Source organism: Chelon labrosus (genome assembly GCF_963514085.1).
Source record: "Chelon labrosus genome assembly, chromosome: 13".
In the NCBI taxonomy this organism is placed as follows: Eukaryota; Metazoa; Chordata; class Actinopteri; order Mugiliformes; family Mugilidae; genus Chelon; species Chelon labrosus.
The window spans coordinates 10,051,722-10,072,288 of record NC_140346.1 but is presented as its reverse complement, the minus strand read 5'-3'; the positions used below and the strand labels follow the sequence as shown (position 1 = coordinate 10,072,288).

The following is a 20,567-nucleotide window of genomic DNA, read 5'->3' as shown; positions in this document are numbered from 1 at the left end:
CATTAGGTGGCATATTTCCCCATTACAATAAACACAGCCACATGATTTAACCGTGCTTACTGTACGTACTCTCTAGCACTCCAAATCTGCAGCTGAAAACAGTCCACTCTATTTGTTCCCATTTGAGAAACATTAGCTAAAGTGCCCAGTTATTTTCAGACATTACTTGGTCTTATATAACAGAGGAAGTATATATTGTTTCTCAAAGATTTATGTCTTCAGCAGGTATGATTGGTCCGGGGCTGAGAGCCAAATGCTTTGAATTTCTTGACAATAACACAAAAAGCCAAGAATAGCTTTATCCGCCCTAGCCCTGTACCAAATAACCGGTCCACAACCCATCTTTAATTTTGCCCTCTAAAAGGAGTAATAAAGACACCTCATAAAAAGCGTAAATGATAGAATGTTGGTCAGCTGAAAGGGCAGGCTCTCTGTTCAGATTCAGAACCAGTTTATGTTCAGTGTTACCAGATACTGCTAATGGTTTCCAGCCCAAAAGCTGTTCAAAAACCATCAAAACATACACAAAACTGCCCAAAACATTTGATTGATTTACTACCTTAACCACCCAGATTGCTTATGCTAGTGTAGATTATCGTGAAAAGCAATGCAGTTGAACCACAGAAATCTTACAGGAACAAACCTCAACAGCCAACCACCACAACTACTCACATCTGGCTAGTACGAACTCATTTGATGGTATCAGTGAGTCCAGTGATGGAGGCCGATGGCCTTACATACCATACACCACCTGTCATGTGAAGACAGACTAAGAAAAATACAGTAGACATCTTCCTCTTTGTGTAAAGCAAAGGAGTGAATATTTTTTCTCAAACTAGCATGGAAAAGTAACTAGAAAAAAAACACCCAAATTATCCCACACCAGTCCAAATTTTGTTAATCAACCCAAGTCCGTTTTTTCCTTGCAAAATAAAATTCAAGACGGCCAAACTGGATGTGAAACCACCCCAACTGGAGACATAGTTTATGTTATGAAGGAACTGGCAGTTACAGCAGCATCTGGGTATTCATAAGCAGCTGATTTATAGCCATTTAGTCATTACATAAAAGTGTAATTTTATGTTACACAGGCGGAAATAAGGTGCTACTTGGCTGACAAAACAGTGCCAGTTTTGCTTTGTTGTCGCTTTGTTGAAATCAAGTCTTCATTGGAATCATCCCTTAAAAACCTGGAAGATGCGCCTGCTACTAAAGTGAAACACTGCTTGGCTTATACATGATTTTGTTGTATTTAATTATAGACATTGTGTGAAATGCCATGTTTGTTAAATGTGCTGGCCCTTTCTTTCCTTTATCTTTATCCTTTTACTTTCTTGATTTATTTTTGTGCCTGTCAATGGCTTTAATCTATGTAATGACTATGCAAATGTATGAATGCAGTTACGTTCAGGAACGTGAATACATCCCCTGATTCCTATACTGGCTCTTTGCCAGTTTTGTGTATTACTTGTTACAACGCTGAGCTGGATTTATCCATAAAACGTGAATGTTTAACAGCTGAAAACAGAAAGCGGAGGCTGTTCTTCCACCGCAAAATGACCTGGACCACCTCTGCGACTGGGAAACCGCTGGAAATATGGTTTTAATTTCGCAAACCACTTCTTTGAAATTGAGAAGCACCCCTGCCATGCGATGAAGGCTGCTAACTGACCATGAACTTATTTGTTTACTGTAATTATATTAAGGCACACAGCTCTTCGCATGGCACCTTTCATTTTTACCAGTTTGTCTGACAGTAACAGCTGAAGGGCCAAATGCTCATTGTGTGCTTATTAACTCCCACTGCCTTCTGTGCCTGCTCTTGAGTCTCGCTAAGTTTGGAGATGACATCAGTTGGAACGCAAACTCCATCACCAAATCGCACTGTATGCTCCGGTGGTTCAGCCAAGTGTCAGTTTATGTGTTACTGTGACGCTTTTGTCTGCATCTGTGCTCCGAGTCATAAACTACACAATTCAAACAATATTTCAGATGGAAAGACTCTGTACATAACTTTAATTAATGCAATGTGACTGATACGTATTTCTAAGCGTCTAAAATCCCATTAAATGTTCATATGCATAGATTTATACAAAGGGTACTTCCTTGACTTTCTCCATGTTTGATCCTCTCAACCGTGCCATCAGAGACATCTTAAATCATCTACCCCCGAGTGCTTCTTCTCTGTATTTTGTGCGTAATCTTTCCCATAAAAATTCTAACGCTGCCCTTACTCTGAGCTGATTTGTAGGTTGTGTTGATGCTTTAAGCGCTGAGTGACTCCGCCGCCACAAACATCTGAATGTATCTAACAGCAGCAGCCTAATCTGGCAGCCAGATGAGTGTTTGCTGCATCGTTACCCAGCCCCCTAACAACCAAAAATGATGCCTTTACAACAAAACAGTAGGATAAGTGGGTTTTCATGGGGTTGCAAAGAATAATTTGTGACTTTGATATGACTTCGCTTCCTTTACACCTCATAAAACCAGACATAGCAACTTGTAAATCACACACCTTAGTCACAGCCTCAGAAATAGGGGTTTCCATACAATTCTGTTACACTTTCTATTTATTTCCACCAGACTTCCCAGAGAAAGGCATGTAACCTCGATATGTCTTGATCAGAGGAGTTATATTACGGCGTGGTATTAGAGGAAAGCGCAGTGTGAGCTCATACCTCCTGCTGTCAAGTCTCAAACCAGTGGCATTTCCCACAACAACAACTCAGGACTGGAACATGAAGGGTGGTAAACAACAGGGTAGACACAACAACGGCCCGCTTTGAAAACCCCCAGGTAAATCTGAAACGACACAAAAGATCTCTTGCCGCTCGGTCGCTTTTCCACATCCGCAGAGAGAATTCACGCCTGCTGGGCTCGACTGTCGGACCTGCCGTGATGCTTATTGATTGACACACTGCCGTCAGGGGGTAAAGGCCTGGGTGGCAGGGGCACTAATAGGTCAGAGAACAGCCAGCGACATGGCGTGGGGTATGAGGATGGATGCTGCGTGGTGGATGGCTTTTGGAGTGTTTTCATGGCAGTGAAGGAGAATGCTTCGTGATGTGGTTGTTCAGTTGTGACACTGGCAGAAATTTGCCTGTGTCATGTTTACACGCAAAAGCCTTTAGAGTGCTAATTTAGTTGATGACCAGCGACTGTCCTCTCTTGAGTTTGGGATTTCTCCACATGCATGCAAAACCAAAAACAAAACAGCAAAGAACTAATTAAACTATTTGTTTATCTGGCTCACCCTGCAAATGTTAGCATGTCATGCTAACTAGCTTACTACCTGCAGAAGTAATGTAGCAATTTCTTGCAATAGGTCTGCCATTAGTAGTGCTTACAAGTCTACAGTTTAGAGCAAAAATAGAGACTGTCCAGCTTTTTTTTAGTGTTTAGTGAGAATGTTTACATTCATGAAAATCTAAGCTAACCATACCAAATCTTGTAGCATTTGTACATTAAACTCATGTCTCACATTTTCACAATCCTCTTCTCTTTTAAAAGTAAAGCATACTGTTTGAAAATCATCCAGACCAGTACTACACCTGTTTTATAATGAACTGTGAAGACATTCTGCAGGTGCAGATGCTGTGTTTCTCTGTGAGGTATGTGGCGTTAGTTTCAGTCCTTAAGCTAAATTTCATGCGTGTGCTCATCACATTTGTTATTCAAAATGTGAGTTAAAAACTTTAACAAACAAACTTTGAGTTTTAGGGTTGACATTAGCTTTCACTACAGCTGATTAAAACTACTAGCAACAGCGGTCCTTTTAGCCAACTGGAATTATTTAATTGTTTGATCATTATACACAGAAACTAAAGGGAGTCAGTCTTAACCAACTGACTGTCATCTGCTCTTTTAGAAATGGCTTCAAACGGACAGTGCTGCACAAGAAAAATGGAGGGGAGTACAAGGAGAGTGGTACCAAATGACTAACTTGAGTTGAACTGAAGGCGTGGCCTTAATCATGAATACTGAGCAGGTTTGTAAGTCGCTCCAAATAACATCTTCCAAATGCTTTGCATTTAAATGAAAGTGTGAAAAGGAAAGTGACTGGTGGATCAGAGGTTTGGAAGATAAACGCGGACATAATGCGAGTCAGACATGTTTCACATACATTTGCAAGGGCTGTCCTGTTAAGATAAAGAGCCAACACCTGACAAGGCTTATGAGTGTTACAACTGTAAAACACTGGGTGTGGAAAATAGGCTACATTAAAGAGGGAAAATCAGAAAAACATGTAATTAAAAGAGAGTCCTGAAAGAGATTTACTTCTTTGAAATCGACCCTTGGTAATTCACATTATTATACAGGCACTTAAAGTGAGATGGCAAAATGAACAGAGGATTAATGGGACTGCCTCGGGAGATTTTATTTAAGATTATAAGCAAGGGAAAAAAAACAGAGTTGGAACATGAAACGAATGTGTTTATAGAGAGCATGCTTTGTGCATGTGTGTGTCCATGTGTTTGTTTGAGCAATATTTCCAGTCCAGTGGACTTTATCTCATCTCTGACATTATGGTTCAGAGCTGCTCTCCTGCTGCTCCTTTGATCTCCTCTTCCCTTTTCCCTTCTGGTCTCCTCTGACTCCCACTCGCTCTGACCTCCAGGGACTGTCTTCCTTACTGCGGACCGAGGAACACCGCATGAAGCTAGGCATCCGAAGGCGGTGGGCAGGGCCCTTAGCCTGGGGGTCGCAGGCCGGCAGGAGGGGCATTTAGGACTGAAGTCAGAACAAAGGCCCAAACTGTAGTTAGAAAGGTGGGAGAATAGAACAGGGGAAGGGAGACAATAAATATATGGTACACTTCCTGAAGATGTGAAAGAATGAGCAATGTTTGTCAAGGAAAATGGGAGTCTGGTTTCTCGATCCTATAGGCAAGAATACAGCTTTTATTATTCTAATTTTCAAAACTCTGAATTTTGGAATTTTGGAATTTTGGAACTATCACAAACGCACAAAAATTCTGACTTATTATAAAGTGTATCACCTATAGTAACATGACTGCCTGGTAATATATCTATGTTAAAACGTAGATGGAAGATGATGAAATGCAGCTACATCATGTAATGCTGCGGTTTGTTTTTGGAGGATAACATTCAATGCATGTTTTGAATTTAATCTCCCTAACCCTCATTTCCTAATTAGGCTGGAACATGCTCAGAAAAATACCAGTTTCAGATATGATTTCAGTTTAATACCCTTTTTAAAAAAGTGAAAACCTCCACCGTGTTAGATCTGGACATAACTTACTGAGAGTTAATATTTCCCAAAGCCGATATTGTCTGGATGTATCAGCAAAATGGTCTATGACAAGTGAGTTTGTGTGTGTGTGTGTGTGTGTGTGTGTGTGTGTGTCTGAGCTCGAGCAAAGGATTTGGAGTCGGTGTGCGTGATTGGCACACAATGCAGATGTGTGGGCAGCAGATGCCATCTGGAGAAAGCAGAGTGGGCTGGTAGAGGGAGGGAAATGGGGAAAGGCGTGAGGGGGGGGGTTGCTGCGCTACTTCACGCCCTCCAAGAAAAGCGTCTGGTTTGACAGGAACATAAAGGAAACGATGGGAGTGTAATCAATCAAAAATGCTGCGACTCAAATAAAGAGACACAACAGACACCAACCGCCCACTAAAACCCCGTCCCGACCACCATGGCGGTCAGTCACCGCCATTGGATGAAACTGGGGCGCCATTGGTTGAAAAAGATCAAAGGTGTCCCTCCAGGTTCTCCCCAGGGCTGGTTAAGGTTGCCAGGCATGTCATGAGGGGAAAACAAGGGAAAGTTCTCTGGATGTAGTTTCAAACAATCAATGTTTGGGGGCAGTTTGCAAATCTGGTAGAGCATCAGATGCTTTATCTGCTTCATTACGATGGACAAGAAGCTTTTGCAGGAAAGCCCAAACCCCAAAAAGACACATTATCACATCCCAGAGGACCAACATAAACCTCCACACATACTTCTCCATTTATCCTTTTAATCATTCTTTGCCATCCAAGAACCATGCCCTCTCATTCCACTTGTACTTAATAACTCTCCATGTTTGATGGCATCTGTGAGGGGAAAACAAAACCACGCTATTTCTGTTGAAGGCAGGTTTATTTGCAATGAGATCACCCCATGTGAGAAAACTCCTAGATTTTCCCTTGTATGGGCAGAAATAAATATCCAAATAGCCAAGTCTGGGAGGCCTGAGTTTGGTGTGACAGCTAAAAGGCATGGGAGTCCTTGGGATCTGCCGGACATGGATGCTAGAGGCTACACGCAGCATTTCAACATAAAGACACATTCATATATGTATGATGCAGTAATGTCTTTAGAAAAATGTCTTCAGACACCTGCTCAGTGTGATGAAATCTTCCTAAACCTTTAGTCCTCACTGACTTGTCATCAAGCATGGGGTTTTGAATCAAAAAGGAAGCTACAAAATAGCAGATTTCACATAACAATGCAGAGGCACTTTTGTGTGTGGTTGAATTTATTTTTGACTTTCCGTTCTCAGATATGGATTGCTTCCCAAGGACACTTAGGCGAGATGCGTGTTTTCCATCTGAATCACTGTCTCTGATCTGTAAAAGGCCACGTTCCACTCTTCTAAAGGAGACACAATATCCAAAAAAAGCGCAGGTTGGGGTTGTGGAAGCCTCCCCGTGGTGACTGGCTGCAGCCTGTGCTGATGCAGAATGCCCTAACCTGCCCACGCAGGGACAATCTCCTCTACAGATCATTGAAAGGTTACCCATCAGCCACTGGAATGGGCACATCTCCTGGGAGCTATAGAAGACCTGTGTAGGAGGACATAAAAGAGCGAGAGCACCCTGGGCAAACCACAAACCTAGACACAGCTGGCTTTTCTCAGACCTGAACAATGCAGCCTTTGTGTAAAGAAAAACTGCAGAGGCAACATCAATTCCTGCACATCATTCACCTGTGCAGCGCCACGACACCAGGTCTGCTCTGTACTTTCAAATAGAGGCTGCGCCTGCGTGTATGTTTCATCATAAATACCCATAAAGCCTTGATAATATTAGAATAATAGCAGGTGGCAATAATCCAATACAGGCCTGCCACCGATCCCACAACGGGTATTGTCAATTTCACAAAGTGCAATACCATGTAGTGTTAGGAAGGTCACGCTCATGCTTGTTCTTTAATCCAATTTTGGAGGCAGAACAGGCGTCTACATCGCCGCTAGGTGGCGACCTTGGTCCGATGCGGCTCACCCGGGGCAAGCGCTGCGCTTGACTGGAGCCAGACTACATGCAGGATCAGCACAGTGTGGCTGCTGAGGAACACAGAGGACAGAAAAAAAAAAAAGCAAACAAAAAAACTGACGCACTGCATTTCACTCATATACTGAATAGTTTAGGAGTCGTTGCTGTTGCTCGTTTAGAGTTCAGGATGCGGTGGGTTTCTTACAACAAACTCTGCGTAATAGGGAAACAGAATGTAGGCAGCGCGCACAAACATTCCTTTCGTTTTCATTGGTGACAAATAAGATTCTTCCCCTCACATTTTATTTTTGAAATGTCAGTAGATGACTCGGAGTCATGGCGATTTGTATAGCTTTTGTACCTGCATGGCGAATGTCTTTGAGAAACGCCACCTTATATTACCACCACCTAGTCGTGTGACTATGGTGTTCATGGGTAAATGAGATAGTGGGTTGTTTGGGGGGTGCGGGTGGGTAGTTAATGATTATTTGACACCCCGAAGCCCATTACGTTTCCTATATGGATTGACGGGGTCCGCGTCAGAGCGCACAGAGTAAGTAGACCCGCCTCCTGACTGTGGAGCGCTCGGTGCGTTTCTCTCTCGCTGCCCGCTTCAAACCCATATTCCACTGGGAAAGAGAGAGAGAGGGAGAGAGAGGGAGCGAGTGAGAGAGAGAGAGCAGGACCTGGGAGAAGAGCAACGAGAGAAAAAGAGGAGAGAAAAACGGAACAACGACGCAAATGGCACTCATGGCAGGGATTTTGTTCACGGCCACCTTTCTTATTCCTGGGATTTCTACATTTGTTTCGTCGGCACGGATATACCCCCCGAATGAAGGTAAGGTTGTTGGGAGAAAATAACTGCCGCGGACTTCTGACTTCATCCCCGCTCCGCGTGTGTGAGACTGCGCCGCGGAGTCTCACTCCGTGGCCCCCGGTTGCGAGTGCGCGGAGCCGCGATGAGTTTAATGAAGGAAAACGGCGACGGTCACCTTTACGCAGCGACTTTTGCGGGGTTTTGTGCGAGCGAAACTGGAGCGAGAAAGTAGCTGTCCAAATGCGCATCGGTGGTTTTGGTCTCGGCTGGGGCTAGGATCGTGCCAGAGCGCCAGCCTGGGAGCAAGAATAGCCTACTTGAAGTCCCGATATGTGCTGTTTTCTCGACGAAAGAGCGAAGGTCAAGCTGATCTCTGCTAAAATAAAATAAAAACATTTCTTGTTGCACAGCACTTACATTAACGGACGTGGCATGTGGAAAAGAAATGAAGCGATTTTACAAGTCAGCGTGAAACCAAAATTCGGCTCACATCCGACTGACCAAGCAGATCTTCAATTTCAGAATTGTTCACAGTGATCGCTCCTGCTGTCACCTTACGTTTAGTGAAAGATTATAAATCAAAGGCGATTCAAAAAGTTGAACTGTGCCGCTTTGCGCACCAGATACGCACCGATTTAAAGAATATTCACCACCAATTAACAATATATTTTCGGCTATAATCTGCTAGAAATATGTTTAAGCGACCCGATGTTAAATCAATCGCAGGATGTTTAAATAGAGCTCGGTAGGTTTCGGGACTGGAGTTGTCTGCTCGGAGTCCCGGTGCGCAATACACCAAATCCAACAGGCCCAGCACAGATTATAACACACTTCATATTAAGATCAAATTATTTCAGTCGACCTGCTTTATTTTACTTTAAACAACCCAACACGATGCACGTCTGTGCTCTGCAGAGCGTTTCGCCAAACCTTTTGTGCATCTGTCCTGCACGGCGGAGCGGAGCAGCCTGACACAACAAGTCCCCAACGACACACCGCGGGCTCCGTTTAGTTAAATGTGAAAAACATCGCTCCTCATAATTTATTCCATAAAATCACACACATCAAGCGCATTTATTGCGCGTTTATTTGGTCGTTTATCAAGAGATGTCGATTAAACATTCTCATTGAATGCAAAGCAAACCTAAAATATTGATGCATTTAATCAAATTTGGTCGAACTCAATCGAAAAATAAAATTTCATTAACCTTTTCAAGCATGTTGTGTTCATGACTTTTCTCGTTGAAGTAGATTGCTAGAAGGATTTGGATGCTTTTTTGTTCATCTGCGGCCAAGTTTATGCACAGGGCTCCAATCAAACAGGCTTAGAACAAAACGGAAAAATCATTATTTGAAAGGCAATATAGGCAAACTTCAATTTGTCAGTAGTAGAAAATCATTTTCTAAGCGTAAATCAATCAAAACGAGCTCATAAAGCACAGCAGGGAATTGCGCAGAACAAAACATGCAAATACATCGTGAAGACTCACGGGCCTACTGCCTTTATTCTCTCCCTGCACTGGCGTTCATCACAGGGATATATTTTGTACTTGATAAATCGCTTTAACATCCATTTCTGGTCATTAATAAATAGGAAGCCATTTTTTTTCCCTCGGAGCGTTAAGCCTAATTGGATTATATATGCCAGTGTCGATGCTGTATGGACTGTCTGAGACTGCGCGCTCACTTTCTCATATTCTTGTTTTCCAGTCACGATATTGGACTCCAGAGCTGTACAGGGGGAGCTGGGATGGGTCGCTAACCCAACAGAAGGAGGGGTAAGTTCTGCAAAGAAGTGTCCCCTTGTTAGGACGCATGCTCCCCTTTTGAGTAAAAATAGAGAGATAATATCCAGTACTGGCAGGAGCTCAGGAGTGCACCGCAGAAGACATACACAGCCCTCTTTGATAAGGCTTTGCCCTGGTGAGCCCTTCGTGGGGATATCTTTGTTGATTATTTATTGAGCAACTGTCAGGATGTTAGGCTCAGGATTAGATCATTTCTTTTATGGAACTCTAAAATATGGATAAATAAATAAGAATTGGCTAATTTTTGTAGCCTATATACAGAGCCCTTGGAACACCCGCCAGGGCCCCATGGGGTCCCGGAATCCACTTTGAGAACCATTGGTTTATAGGCACCCCGCTCACCCCAACCCCAGCTCCTCTTTCTCCTCTCTCCCCTTCTCTCTAACCGCTCTGTAATGGTCAGATGCAGGGGCCGATACTGCAGCGGGCGTCAGGTTTCCTGAATAGACGGTGGATTGAATCGGCCTTTGTGGAGAAACTTTATATCCCTTTCCACCATTGAGTTGAAGAGAGAGAGAGAGCAAGAGAGGGGGGGGAGAGAGGGAGAGAGGGGGAACTTGGCAGCTGAGAGAGGGTCCTCTGGAATGGATGAATAAGGGGTAAAGTGCAGTGGGGTTCAGCTCTTGCTGCAGGACGACCAGTTATAAAGACACCGGCAGTAAGGTCGACCAAATGTGTGATCCCGTAGTCTAATTGGGGAATCTACAGTGGCTCCGATAAGAGAAAAGGATATGGGTGGTAGGGCCTTAAGTAATCAGAGGGTTTTGGTATAAGGAAGACGTGAGAGATGTGACATGCCTCAAGTTTAGCCATATAATAACGGCCAAACAAAACATGTGCTTGGTGGCTGAATTAATATTTGTTCACATTCAACAAATATTCAACAGTCAGACAGGAATTGCTGCTCCCTTCGTGATTAAGAGCACAACTGAGCCTTTTAATGTTTTACAAGAATTAATACAAATCAGCAACAATCATGTCGGCTAATGAATAAGAACCCAGGGGACAGACTTTCACCCCGTGCAGCTGTTGCAGGCTCTGCTTGTGGGTCTTTTCTAAATGAACTTGGTCTGCGCTGCGCTCGGGTCCTCCCCTCGGCCATTTTATCACAAACAAGTGATTGACAGGGTCCCGGCAGCCCCGGCAGGCCTTCATTCACCCTCTCATTACGACCAATTGGCCTTATTTTCCCTATTTCCTGCTATCGGGTAAAGGTGCGGCCTTATCTCAGCGCCGCTTGATTTCCACAACAAAAGGGGAGGGAGCCGAAGGAAGAGAGCAAAGTGGAATGGAACAGCAGGGAATGATAGACATTTTCTCAAATCCTGCAGCCGCAGCTATGTTTTGCATTATCCCTCTCTACACCAGGGGAAATAAGGCTTTAATCTAGATTGTTTATGATAAGGCATCAAGTCAAATCTGGCAGGATAACTCATATCTACCACTGTCCCATTATGTTTTTCTAAATGGTTGAAGCTACGGCAGCCAAAGGCCTGTCTGCTAGTGTTTACAGCCAGTTCAGTCAAAGACTCTATTTAAAAATACGCAGTGAAAAAAGCGTAAGGGAACACGCCGCTTTGAGCCTCTCAAGACGTGCTTGTATTTGCTCAACAGTGCTCTGTTGAGAGGGGAACTTTATCATAAGTAAAACAAACATTCCCTCCCGGCAAAAATAAGCCAGGCCGCGCTGGATAACTTAATCCATGCGCCCCGCGTCAGCGTATATCCCTCTCTCCTGTGAGTTCAGGCTAACATCGGGGAACATGTGTGCCTCCGTCTCCAGGCCTCAGTCATGTATGCAAATGTGAAAACAGCCATTAGATCATTAGCATTAACTCGGAGGCCCGTCTGCATCCACATAATCCTGTGTTTGCATTCTTTCCTTTCCACCTATGCTAATGCGCTGGACTATCCTCGACCATGTGTGTGTGTGTGTGTGTGTGTGAGGATTTTGTATATCACTCCCCAAGTAACTGAACTGTAGGTATTACTGAGGCATGGAGCTAATTACACTTTTCATTTCCTCATAGTTGGGAAGCAATGAATAATAATGTCTTTATGATTCCGTATTAGGACCGCACAAGTCTATTGGATGTCATTCATAAAATATGCATTAACTGTGGCCATCAATTAATGCTCTGCTGAAAATCAAACATTGACTCTACTAACAAGATGTGTATTTGCATGGTATCTCCTATTATTGGTTTAAACTGGCTCCACGGTGGCCGTACTTTTCAGATCCATGTCCTTTACAGCTTTTGTAGTATTTTTTTTCTCTCACAAATTTCTTTAGCAGCGATTGGTAAAATACAAAAACACTAACTAGACTGACTGTTTAATAAAGTTTATGGATACCCTTGTGACATTTTGAATTTGTGTTTTCCCCAGTGGGAGGAAGTGAGCATTATGGATGAAAAGAACATCCCAATCCGGACATACCAGGTGTGTAATGTCATGGAGCCAAATCAGAACAACTGGCTCCGCAGTGACTGGATCCCCCGCGGAGGTGCCCAGCGTGTCTACATTGAGATCAAGTTCACCCTCCGAGACTGCAACAGTCTCCCGGGGGTCATGGGAACCTGCAAGGAAACCTTCAATCTTTACTACTACGAATCCAACAATGACAAAGAGCGCTACATCCGCGAGAACCAGTTCGGCAAGATAGATACCATCGCCGCGGACGAGAGCTTCACTCAGGTGGACATCGGCGATCGCATCATGAAGCTGAACACCGAGGTCAGGGACGTGGGCGCCCTGACCCGAAAGGGCTTCTATTTGGCCTTCCAGGATGTCGGAGCGTGCATTGCGCTTGTTTCCGTCAGGGTCTTCTACAAGAAATGTCCTTTGGCTGTGCGTAACTTGGCCCAGTTTCCTGATACCATCACTGGGGCCGATACGTCCTCGCTTGTGGAAGTTCGTGGCTCGTGCGTGGATAATTCAGAGGAGAAAGAGGTTCCCAAGATGTATTGTGGGGCCGACGGAGAGTGGTTGGTGCCCATTGGAAACTGCCTGTGCAACCCTGGATATGAGGAGCGCAATGCAGAATGCCAAGGTAAAGAACTAGAATGGCTGTTGGCCCCTTTCTAAATTAATAAACCAGTCTCCAAAATCCTTTCCACACTCACACTATCCTACCAGTGTAATTTCTTCCCTTCCTCTGTGTGTTTCTTTGTCTTTACCCCCCGTGTTTTGTTCTCTTTGTCCTTCCCTCTCCTCCCTCCCTCAATTCACCCACCTTGCACTCTGTTGGATGTTTTTATCTCCTCGCTCTCCCACTCTCTGCAACCTCCCTTCCTGTGTCTGCTTGGGTGATAGAAGCAATGATGACTGTAAATGGAGTAATTAGCAGGCCCACGGGGAGGTGTTGTGCAATGGGATGCATCCCAGGAGAATCGGTGACACCGGGAGAGGAGGGTAGAGCACCGACTGGTTCACACTTGCCGCTGTGTCTTTCACCCCCACCTGCTCTTTCTCTTATTCCCACCGGAGCCCGATGCTGGGTAAAGGAGATAGACAGCTTTAGAGGGAGAGAAGTAGAGAGAAAGGGTTTATAATTCCAAGCAGGTATGAGAGGAGTGAAAATACACAGCTGTGAGATGGGGTCGAAATAGTGCTATTTGACAGGAGGGGAATAGCCCTGTGTGGACGATTATTCTAGTCTCAGCTTGCTGTGATTCTATACCAGGCTCTTTGATGAGGTTTTAAGGTCAGTGCAGAGTGCCTTCTAGATTTTTATTTTTTTTTCAAATCGGGAGCATGATAGAGCCTATGACATGTTGGTGAATTCAAAGCCTTCCTATGAGGCGTAGAGAAGCCTTTGAATTTTAGAGGTTTCAAGCTAGGCTGTTGATAATTTAATTTGCTTGTTTCATTGCACCCGGTAGATTGTAGCTCACGCTTTACAGGACTGCATTGTTAATAGTATCTGGTAGTATTCTGTAGCTGTTTTGTGGATCACATTCAGCCTTTTTTTCCAAGCTGGGGCACAGTTGTAAACCGGCCAGACGAACGGATGCCAGTTCTGCCATGATAGTTTATTGGCGTACCCCATTCACCACACACCAGCACCATCACACACACACACAAAGCAGCGGGCCGCGGCAGTGAGGGGTCAGAGGCTGGGCACGGGTGATTAACAGGGGGGACGGACCACTACACCTCTCCTAATTTACGGGGAAACCTTTATCTTGGAGGACTAATTGCATGACAAACAGGTCTGGTGATTTAGGGGTACCACCGGCTGCTTGGGGGTGGGGGAGGCAAATGGGTTCAAGTAGTCACAGATGTTTTTTGTGTGCATTCCTCCCCAAAAAATCTAAACAAAAAAAAGAATTATATGAACTGTAAGAATCCACTTGGGATGTTTTCATCTCCTCTGTCACTAGTTTCAGATGGCTCTGGCCAGGTTTTTGTCCCCAGGGTCGGCTTCAAAGAAGCAGAGAGAGCCTCAGGGTTGAGGGAAGGCAGTTAGGTACAGTTAAAGTAAACTTTCCCCAGCTTTCTATCATGCAATTTACTATAATAACCTCTCATGTTTCAGATCAGAATGAGAACCCAGATCCCATACTGTATATCCTAGCTTCCATTTGTTTGGGACATTGAAATAGACGCATATCTCCCCTTTAATTCCCGTTGAGATAAATAGCTGTTACCCACCGAAGTTGACAATAAAAGGATTTGGAACCCTTGACTTTATATGAGTAATGCATTTTTGTAGTGTTTGCCAGCCCTGGCACTGGCACTATTGCTCAGGCCAATACATCCATTTAGTTCACATATCACTGCATCTGCTTGAGTTTGTTTAAGTTCACAGTGCCAATGAAACCTCTCCATTCACTTTTAGCATCAGTCACACTCTTTATATTTAAATATACATTTTTTTTCCCCCTTTCACTTCATATTCCTGGATAGCACGCACTGGGTTTACCCTGAGGCGCCAGTGTGGGTCAGCTCCAGTGACTTTAGGGTTGAAAGGTGCTGGACACCGTTGGTCTTCAAGTGCACTGATGAGCTGGTTAATATTCCCCAAAGTGACAGGCTCTAAGGGATAGGGACTCCATTCTTCTAAGGCCATGTTGACCAAGGGACTTAGACAGAGGCTTGTTTTGGGGGAGGGTGGATATCAAGGGAGAGTTGTGGGTTTTCGGTGAATTTGTTCGGACTCTTTAAAAAGTTTCAACAAGTGTGCAACAGTGTGCCAGCGTATGCTCTCATAAGGAGGCCTGATGAAGTTTAAACACTTTCTTTTAACGTTTTTTTCTACCGTGCACGAAGCCCAATTGTGTGAGTGTGTGTGTGTTCACATGCCTGTGTGTGGATTTGTACGTGCAGGGTTACAAGGGCACCTTGGCCCCTGGTTCCCAGCCCAGGATGAATGGGCTCTCCTCCATCATTGTTTGGGGCAGCAGCAGAGCCGACCGAGGCTGGTAATGTTTGGGGTTGGGGGTAGGCTGACGGGACATGTAGGAGCTGTATACTCCACCCCTGGCAGAGGTCAGGGGTCGTCCCCTTCTGCATCCATCTTGCCGCTGAGTTTGACAGGGTCGTGGATCCAGGATTAATTAAGACGTCAGAGTTTTGACAGCTGCGGCGGGGGAGTGTGTATGCGTGTCTGTGATCGAGACAGACCAAAGGTGGCTGGGGTGTACTCCTGGGGCCGAGGCAAGAGGGGCACCAGGGCAGCGAGGGCCAAGGGGACGCCTGATCTGAGAGAGAGGGGACTCTGCGTGTTTGTGTTTGGGATCCCTTTCCCTGTTAACCACCTCCCCCCGCGCTCTGCGGGGGTCAGGGCGTCCTCTCGCTCCTCATCTGGTGAGGGGGTCCCTACTGTTTGAGGTGTGGACGATGTGGTGGGAGGCAGAGATTAGTGAGCACCGTGTATGTCATTACGGGGGAATGGTAATTAGCTTAACTGCCTTTTTTGTCAGTGAGCGAGAGAGCCCTCCGACCAGCAGCGTGTCTGGTAGCAGTTTTGCCTCCGTGGAGCAGCGATGTGTGTTTTCACAAAAATCAGCAGATTTCAGGTAGCGTGCGCGTGTTTGGCCACAAGTTGTGCTTGATGGCGAGTTTGTTGTGAATATATCTTGGTTAAGGTTTGAAGGTGACAGATGCTTCTGACTCTGCAGAACACTAGCTCCTGCTTGAGCTGCGAACCGGTCCCCAACAATACCCTTTCATCAATGCAAACATAAACCAGTTTGTGCTTTTATTTATCTTAGGATTTTCATTGCGCTCTGTAGCCCATAATCTCATAATTGCAAAATTAAACCTGATTCTAAACTAAACCCTAAAACCAAATTTGATCATTCAGAGCTCTTAGGACTAAAGTACATTCATTTGCATACACATCCTGGTGATTTACTAAACTATAACAGCCGTGTCTATCCCCCTAAACCTTATTTAAATGGAGACATTCAAATTCTAGGGACAAGCTTTCTGGTTCCAAAAGAAATGCAGGTCCCCGCAATGTTACCATGTCAACAGATTTGTGTCCCTGAAAGATGAAAAAATAAACACGCACACTTTATTCATGGCTCACAATGCATCATTTTTTTTTACCCTTTGCACTGTTTTTCAATTTTATCATTAATTAATTTACCAAAACACAGCCATAACCTTTAATTTTCCTGTGTGTGTGTGTGCGTGTACTGTGTGCGTGTACTGTGTGTGTGTACTGTGCGGGTAAGGGCTCAGGCTCCGATTGTGATGTCAGTGTACAATCAGAGCCTTTTTTCTCACCTGAGGGCCCCTGCCTCGCCTCCCGTCCTCCTACCCGCAGTCTCTGCTGAGCTGGAAATTCTCAATGGCACTGGATTAAGAGGTTTTTGGGATGAAGTTTCTCTCCTGTGCCCCGCTCATTGTGCGTGTGTGTGTGCGTGTTTGTGTGTGTGCGTGTGTGCATCTGGGTCTCCCATTCTCTCGCTCCCTCTGTTGACGGTGTTAAATATGCGCTTGGGAGCATCATTCTAAATTCACCACGTAATTCTATTTAGCCCGCTGGTCCCCGATGGCTTTAAACACACCGACTCAGTCCCTCACTTTGCCCCCACCTCCCCGCGCTTTTCTTCCTCCTTCCTCCTTTCTTCTGCATATACACAAATTAAGCATTTGCATCTTCCTTTAGGCTGACATGGTTGCTTGCTTGCTTGTTTTTTTGTGTCCCGCGTCTTCCGTCTCTTCAGATTTCTTGTCGCTTCAATGGCTCTTTATGAGCATTCTTCTCCTTTCACACGTCTCTGTCTCTTTTTTTCCATATCCCTCCATTTTTTTCCTGCTTAATTTCTCTAAGCAATTTTCACCCATTCATACCGTCTTTTTTTCTCTCCGCATCTCCTTTTTCCCCCTCTCCCTCTCTGTGTGCCGGCCGCCGAGGTGGTTAGTGCTCGTCAGCCTGTCTCTGGTGGCAGCAGCAGGAAGTGGGCTGAATAATGAGATTACCTTCACTGTTGGGAGGCAGGCAGCGAGGAGCAGCACGCTCAACATCATCACCCGTCATTGTTCCCGCGCAACACACATGCACAAGTGACACATGTGCGTGTGCACACAAAACCCCAGTATAAACATCCAGGCACATGCAGCGAAAGAAACGATCGGGGGAATGTGCTCGCTCATATCCACGCACAGCCAGAGATGCAGAAAAAAATAACCCAAAACAAATATCTTTCTGCACACACGTGTAAAAAACCAACACGTTAAGTGATAAACTCAGAATTCGTAGACACATATGTGAAGCAGACTCACACACCCGCAGTCTTTGGTGTGCTTTAGACACACACAGACACACTCTCAGAGCCGAGCTGAGCAGAGTGCAGCAGAATGGAGGTGAATGTACTCATCACTCGCCCTGCCACCAGAGAGGCTCATTTTGTGCTGCTGAATAGAGGCGAGGAATCTATTACCAACTGAGAGCAGGGAAGAACAACAGATACTGCGAGAGAGGACAAAATGTCTCATGAGCGATCCCCCACCTCCCTCTCCTTCCTGCCGCAATAATTGCTGAAAGCCTTTTTTTTTTTTTTTTTTTTTAATATTCTGTTCTTGTTTAGCTCCTCAAACGATTTAAAAAAAAAAAAAAAAAAGTTCTCCCAACACTCACAAATCTTCCCTTGACTAGATGGAGGGCGGCTGGTGGCAGTAATTCAGTCGTCATTAGCCGAGGTGCTGAAATGTTTTTCCTGCTTGGGCTGCCGTCCGGCCTCTGTGTTTGTTCCCTTTGCAGTTCTCGACAGTCATCACCCCTCTCTATTTCTCCTCGCCGTGCCCTATTTAGGGCAGGAAGCCACTGGTGATCGAGCATGACCCGGGCTGATAGTCGTAGTGCTCCCATGGCTGCACCGGCCACACCGCAGCGTGTACGGCTACGCTGCTACGAATATTCATCTTTAAGTCATTTATCGCCCACTGAGTTCTCAACCCTCATTTTTTCCTATGAAAATTTAACTCTTTTTGAGAATGTACCGCGTTCTTGCGTCAGGGATATAATGCTAGTTGCAGGAAAGTGCATTTGAAACAAGAAGAATAATCCCAACTGTTTCATCAAAAACAATATTTTAATACAGGCTATTGTGCGAGAAGCTGACAGCTGAATTAGACTTATTCATTTGTTTTGAATGGAGTTCAATAGCAACAGGTGTCATTTAAATTCCTAACAGGCTAATGTTCCTTGTAAATGGATTAAAGAATACTAATCTTTATTTATTTATAAGATCTGCAGATAGACAGTGTTTGTTTTATGCTTCATTTAAACTCTTAATTATGTAGTTTAGTCATGCTGGAAAAATGATCAAATCACACTCACATTTGCCTTTTTTAAACATTAAATTAAAGTGATATTTTGTGTTCTCTTTTTAAAATGCAAAAGCTGCCCGAGAGACCCACGGTTGGTGCAGTATTCATTTCATATATTGTCACTTCTCACTAGAAAAGACCACATAGCTACAGTATGTACACATTTTTCTGACATCTTGCTGGGTTATAAAATATATTTTCAGTCCGTGAAGGAACACTCAATCCTTAAGTTCATTTTTAAAATTCAAATTGCAATGAACGAAGATAACAAGTTTTTATTTAGTGTGGAAGAGTGTGTTTTCAGTGCAACTAACATCAGCTGGCATCAGCATCATATGTGTCATGGAAGTGTCAAAATGGGGATCTGGTACGATGATAACATTTTCCTCTCCTCTCCTTTCCTCTCCTCTCCTCTCTTTTCCTCTGCCCTCATCTTTTTGAAAAGCATCCTCTCTTTGAAGCCCTGCGATGGGAAGAGGGAGCGATTAAAGCAGTCAGCAAGCAAATTAGCATGTCAAAAGGCCCTGAATCAATACCCCAGCTCTCTACCAACACAACCCTGCAGTCCTTTCACCCCCCCTCCCCTCTATCCGTCCCTGCCGTTTCCCCATTCCTCCGGCTGTTTCCCTTCTTCTCCCTCCATTTTCTCCTGCACTCCTGCACACTCTCCCTCTTGCTCCCTTGCCCCTCTCTTTATCCCTCGCTCACGTTCAAATTTTTCCTCCCTCGAAAACCTGCTTTCTTCCCCGGCTGCCAGACTGACGGAGAGAAGAGGCAGGGTTTGTAAAGGGAGATGGACAGATGTATGGGCAGAGAAAGACGGATAGAGAGGGAGAAGTGGAAAGCGATCAAGTGGGCATGGGTGGACTGTTTTGGAGAGAGAGAGAGCGGTTATGAAAGAGAAAGAGGGCCCCTGCCACCTTCTTTGTGCTGAGAGAGAGAGGCAGAACAGACCTCTCGCCAAGAAGAGCGGAGGAGATGAGGATGCAGGGAGGGAGGTGGAGGGCGAGAAAGGGAGACAAAAAACACGGGGTGGAGGGGGGGATTTAGTTCCAGTCTGGCAACCGTTCTTTTTCTGCACTTCATCCGTGGGTTCACCATTGCACAGAAATCCCTTTGATCCGGAGCAATATGTTGCTGATCGTGTGTGTGCAGACAGACAGACAGACTACTTGTGTGACAGAACCATTATCTGTCCTATATTTATTCTGTGCATCTGTCTCGGCAGGCATATCGCATGCTGTATCATAAACTTCTATTAACGTTCCAATCTTGTTGCGCGATCTGAGCCCGGAGACAAAGCAGCCCAGCAGCTCGTCAGATGGACGGCCAGCTCTCCCTCGGTATCTGACAATGGGAGGCTGATTGCAAACACCTTGAAAATGTTTTATCTCTCCTTCTCTGTTTCTCCCGCTGATTTCTATCTTAAGCTCCCTCCATCATACCGGGCCAATAGTAGGTGGTCTTTTCTTCTCTTCCGTCGTCATCCCTGTTCTCTGGGGGCGCAGAGTTCGGTGGCCAAATCAAAGGCTGCTCCGTAGCAATCAGTTAGGGGTTATGACAAAAAGCCTTTGCAATAAAGGGCCGCTGTGTAATCTGATGGGCCCTGAGACTGGATGCAGTGCCCATTTTAATGAGCTGAGATCCCCTTTTTTCTAATCAAGCCTATGCAGGAAATGACACTCTGGTTCATTCTCCCTGGAAAGAACATACGCAGAATGTGATTTGGATTCAGGGATACATGCAGGCTGTAGCAAGGGAACACTTTCGTGAGCAACATGTGTCAGCGCTTTAGAGTCGTGATGTGGGAGGAGATGTTTTTAGCATCCAGGGCTCTGGAAATAATGTCCTTTTCATTATAGACAATGTTAGACGAGTGTGGAGCACTTCAGAGGCTGCCGCCGACATAAAACAACACTTAAAAAGGTGAATTTGTGC

The 20,567-nt window shown here is 44.9% G+C and overlaps 1 protein-coding gene across 2 annotated transcripts in view; it reads left to right on the top strand.

The window, feature by feature from the left end:
- The first annotated feature begins 7,677 nt into the window (after positions 1 to 7,677).
- Positions 7,678 to 20,567, top strand: part of epha4l (eph receptor A4, like) — a 51,453-nt gene continuing 38,563 nt past the window's right edge. For both annotated transcript variants that reach the window (XM_084558779.1, XM_084558778.1), the window contains exons 1-3: positions 7,678 to 8,055; positions 9,745 to 9,812; positions 12,231 to 12,894. In XM_084558779.1, the coding sequence (XP_084414905.1) occupies positions 7,959 to 8,055; positions 9,745 to 9,812; positions 12,231 to 12,894 (829 nt within the window). In that variant the 5' untranslated portion in view covers positions 7,678 to 7,958. The remainder of the gene's footprint in view (positions 8,056 to 9,744; positions 9,813 to 12,230; positions 12,895 to 20,567) is intronic.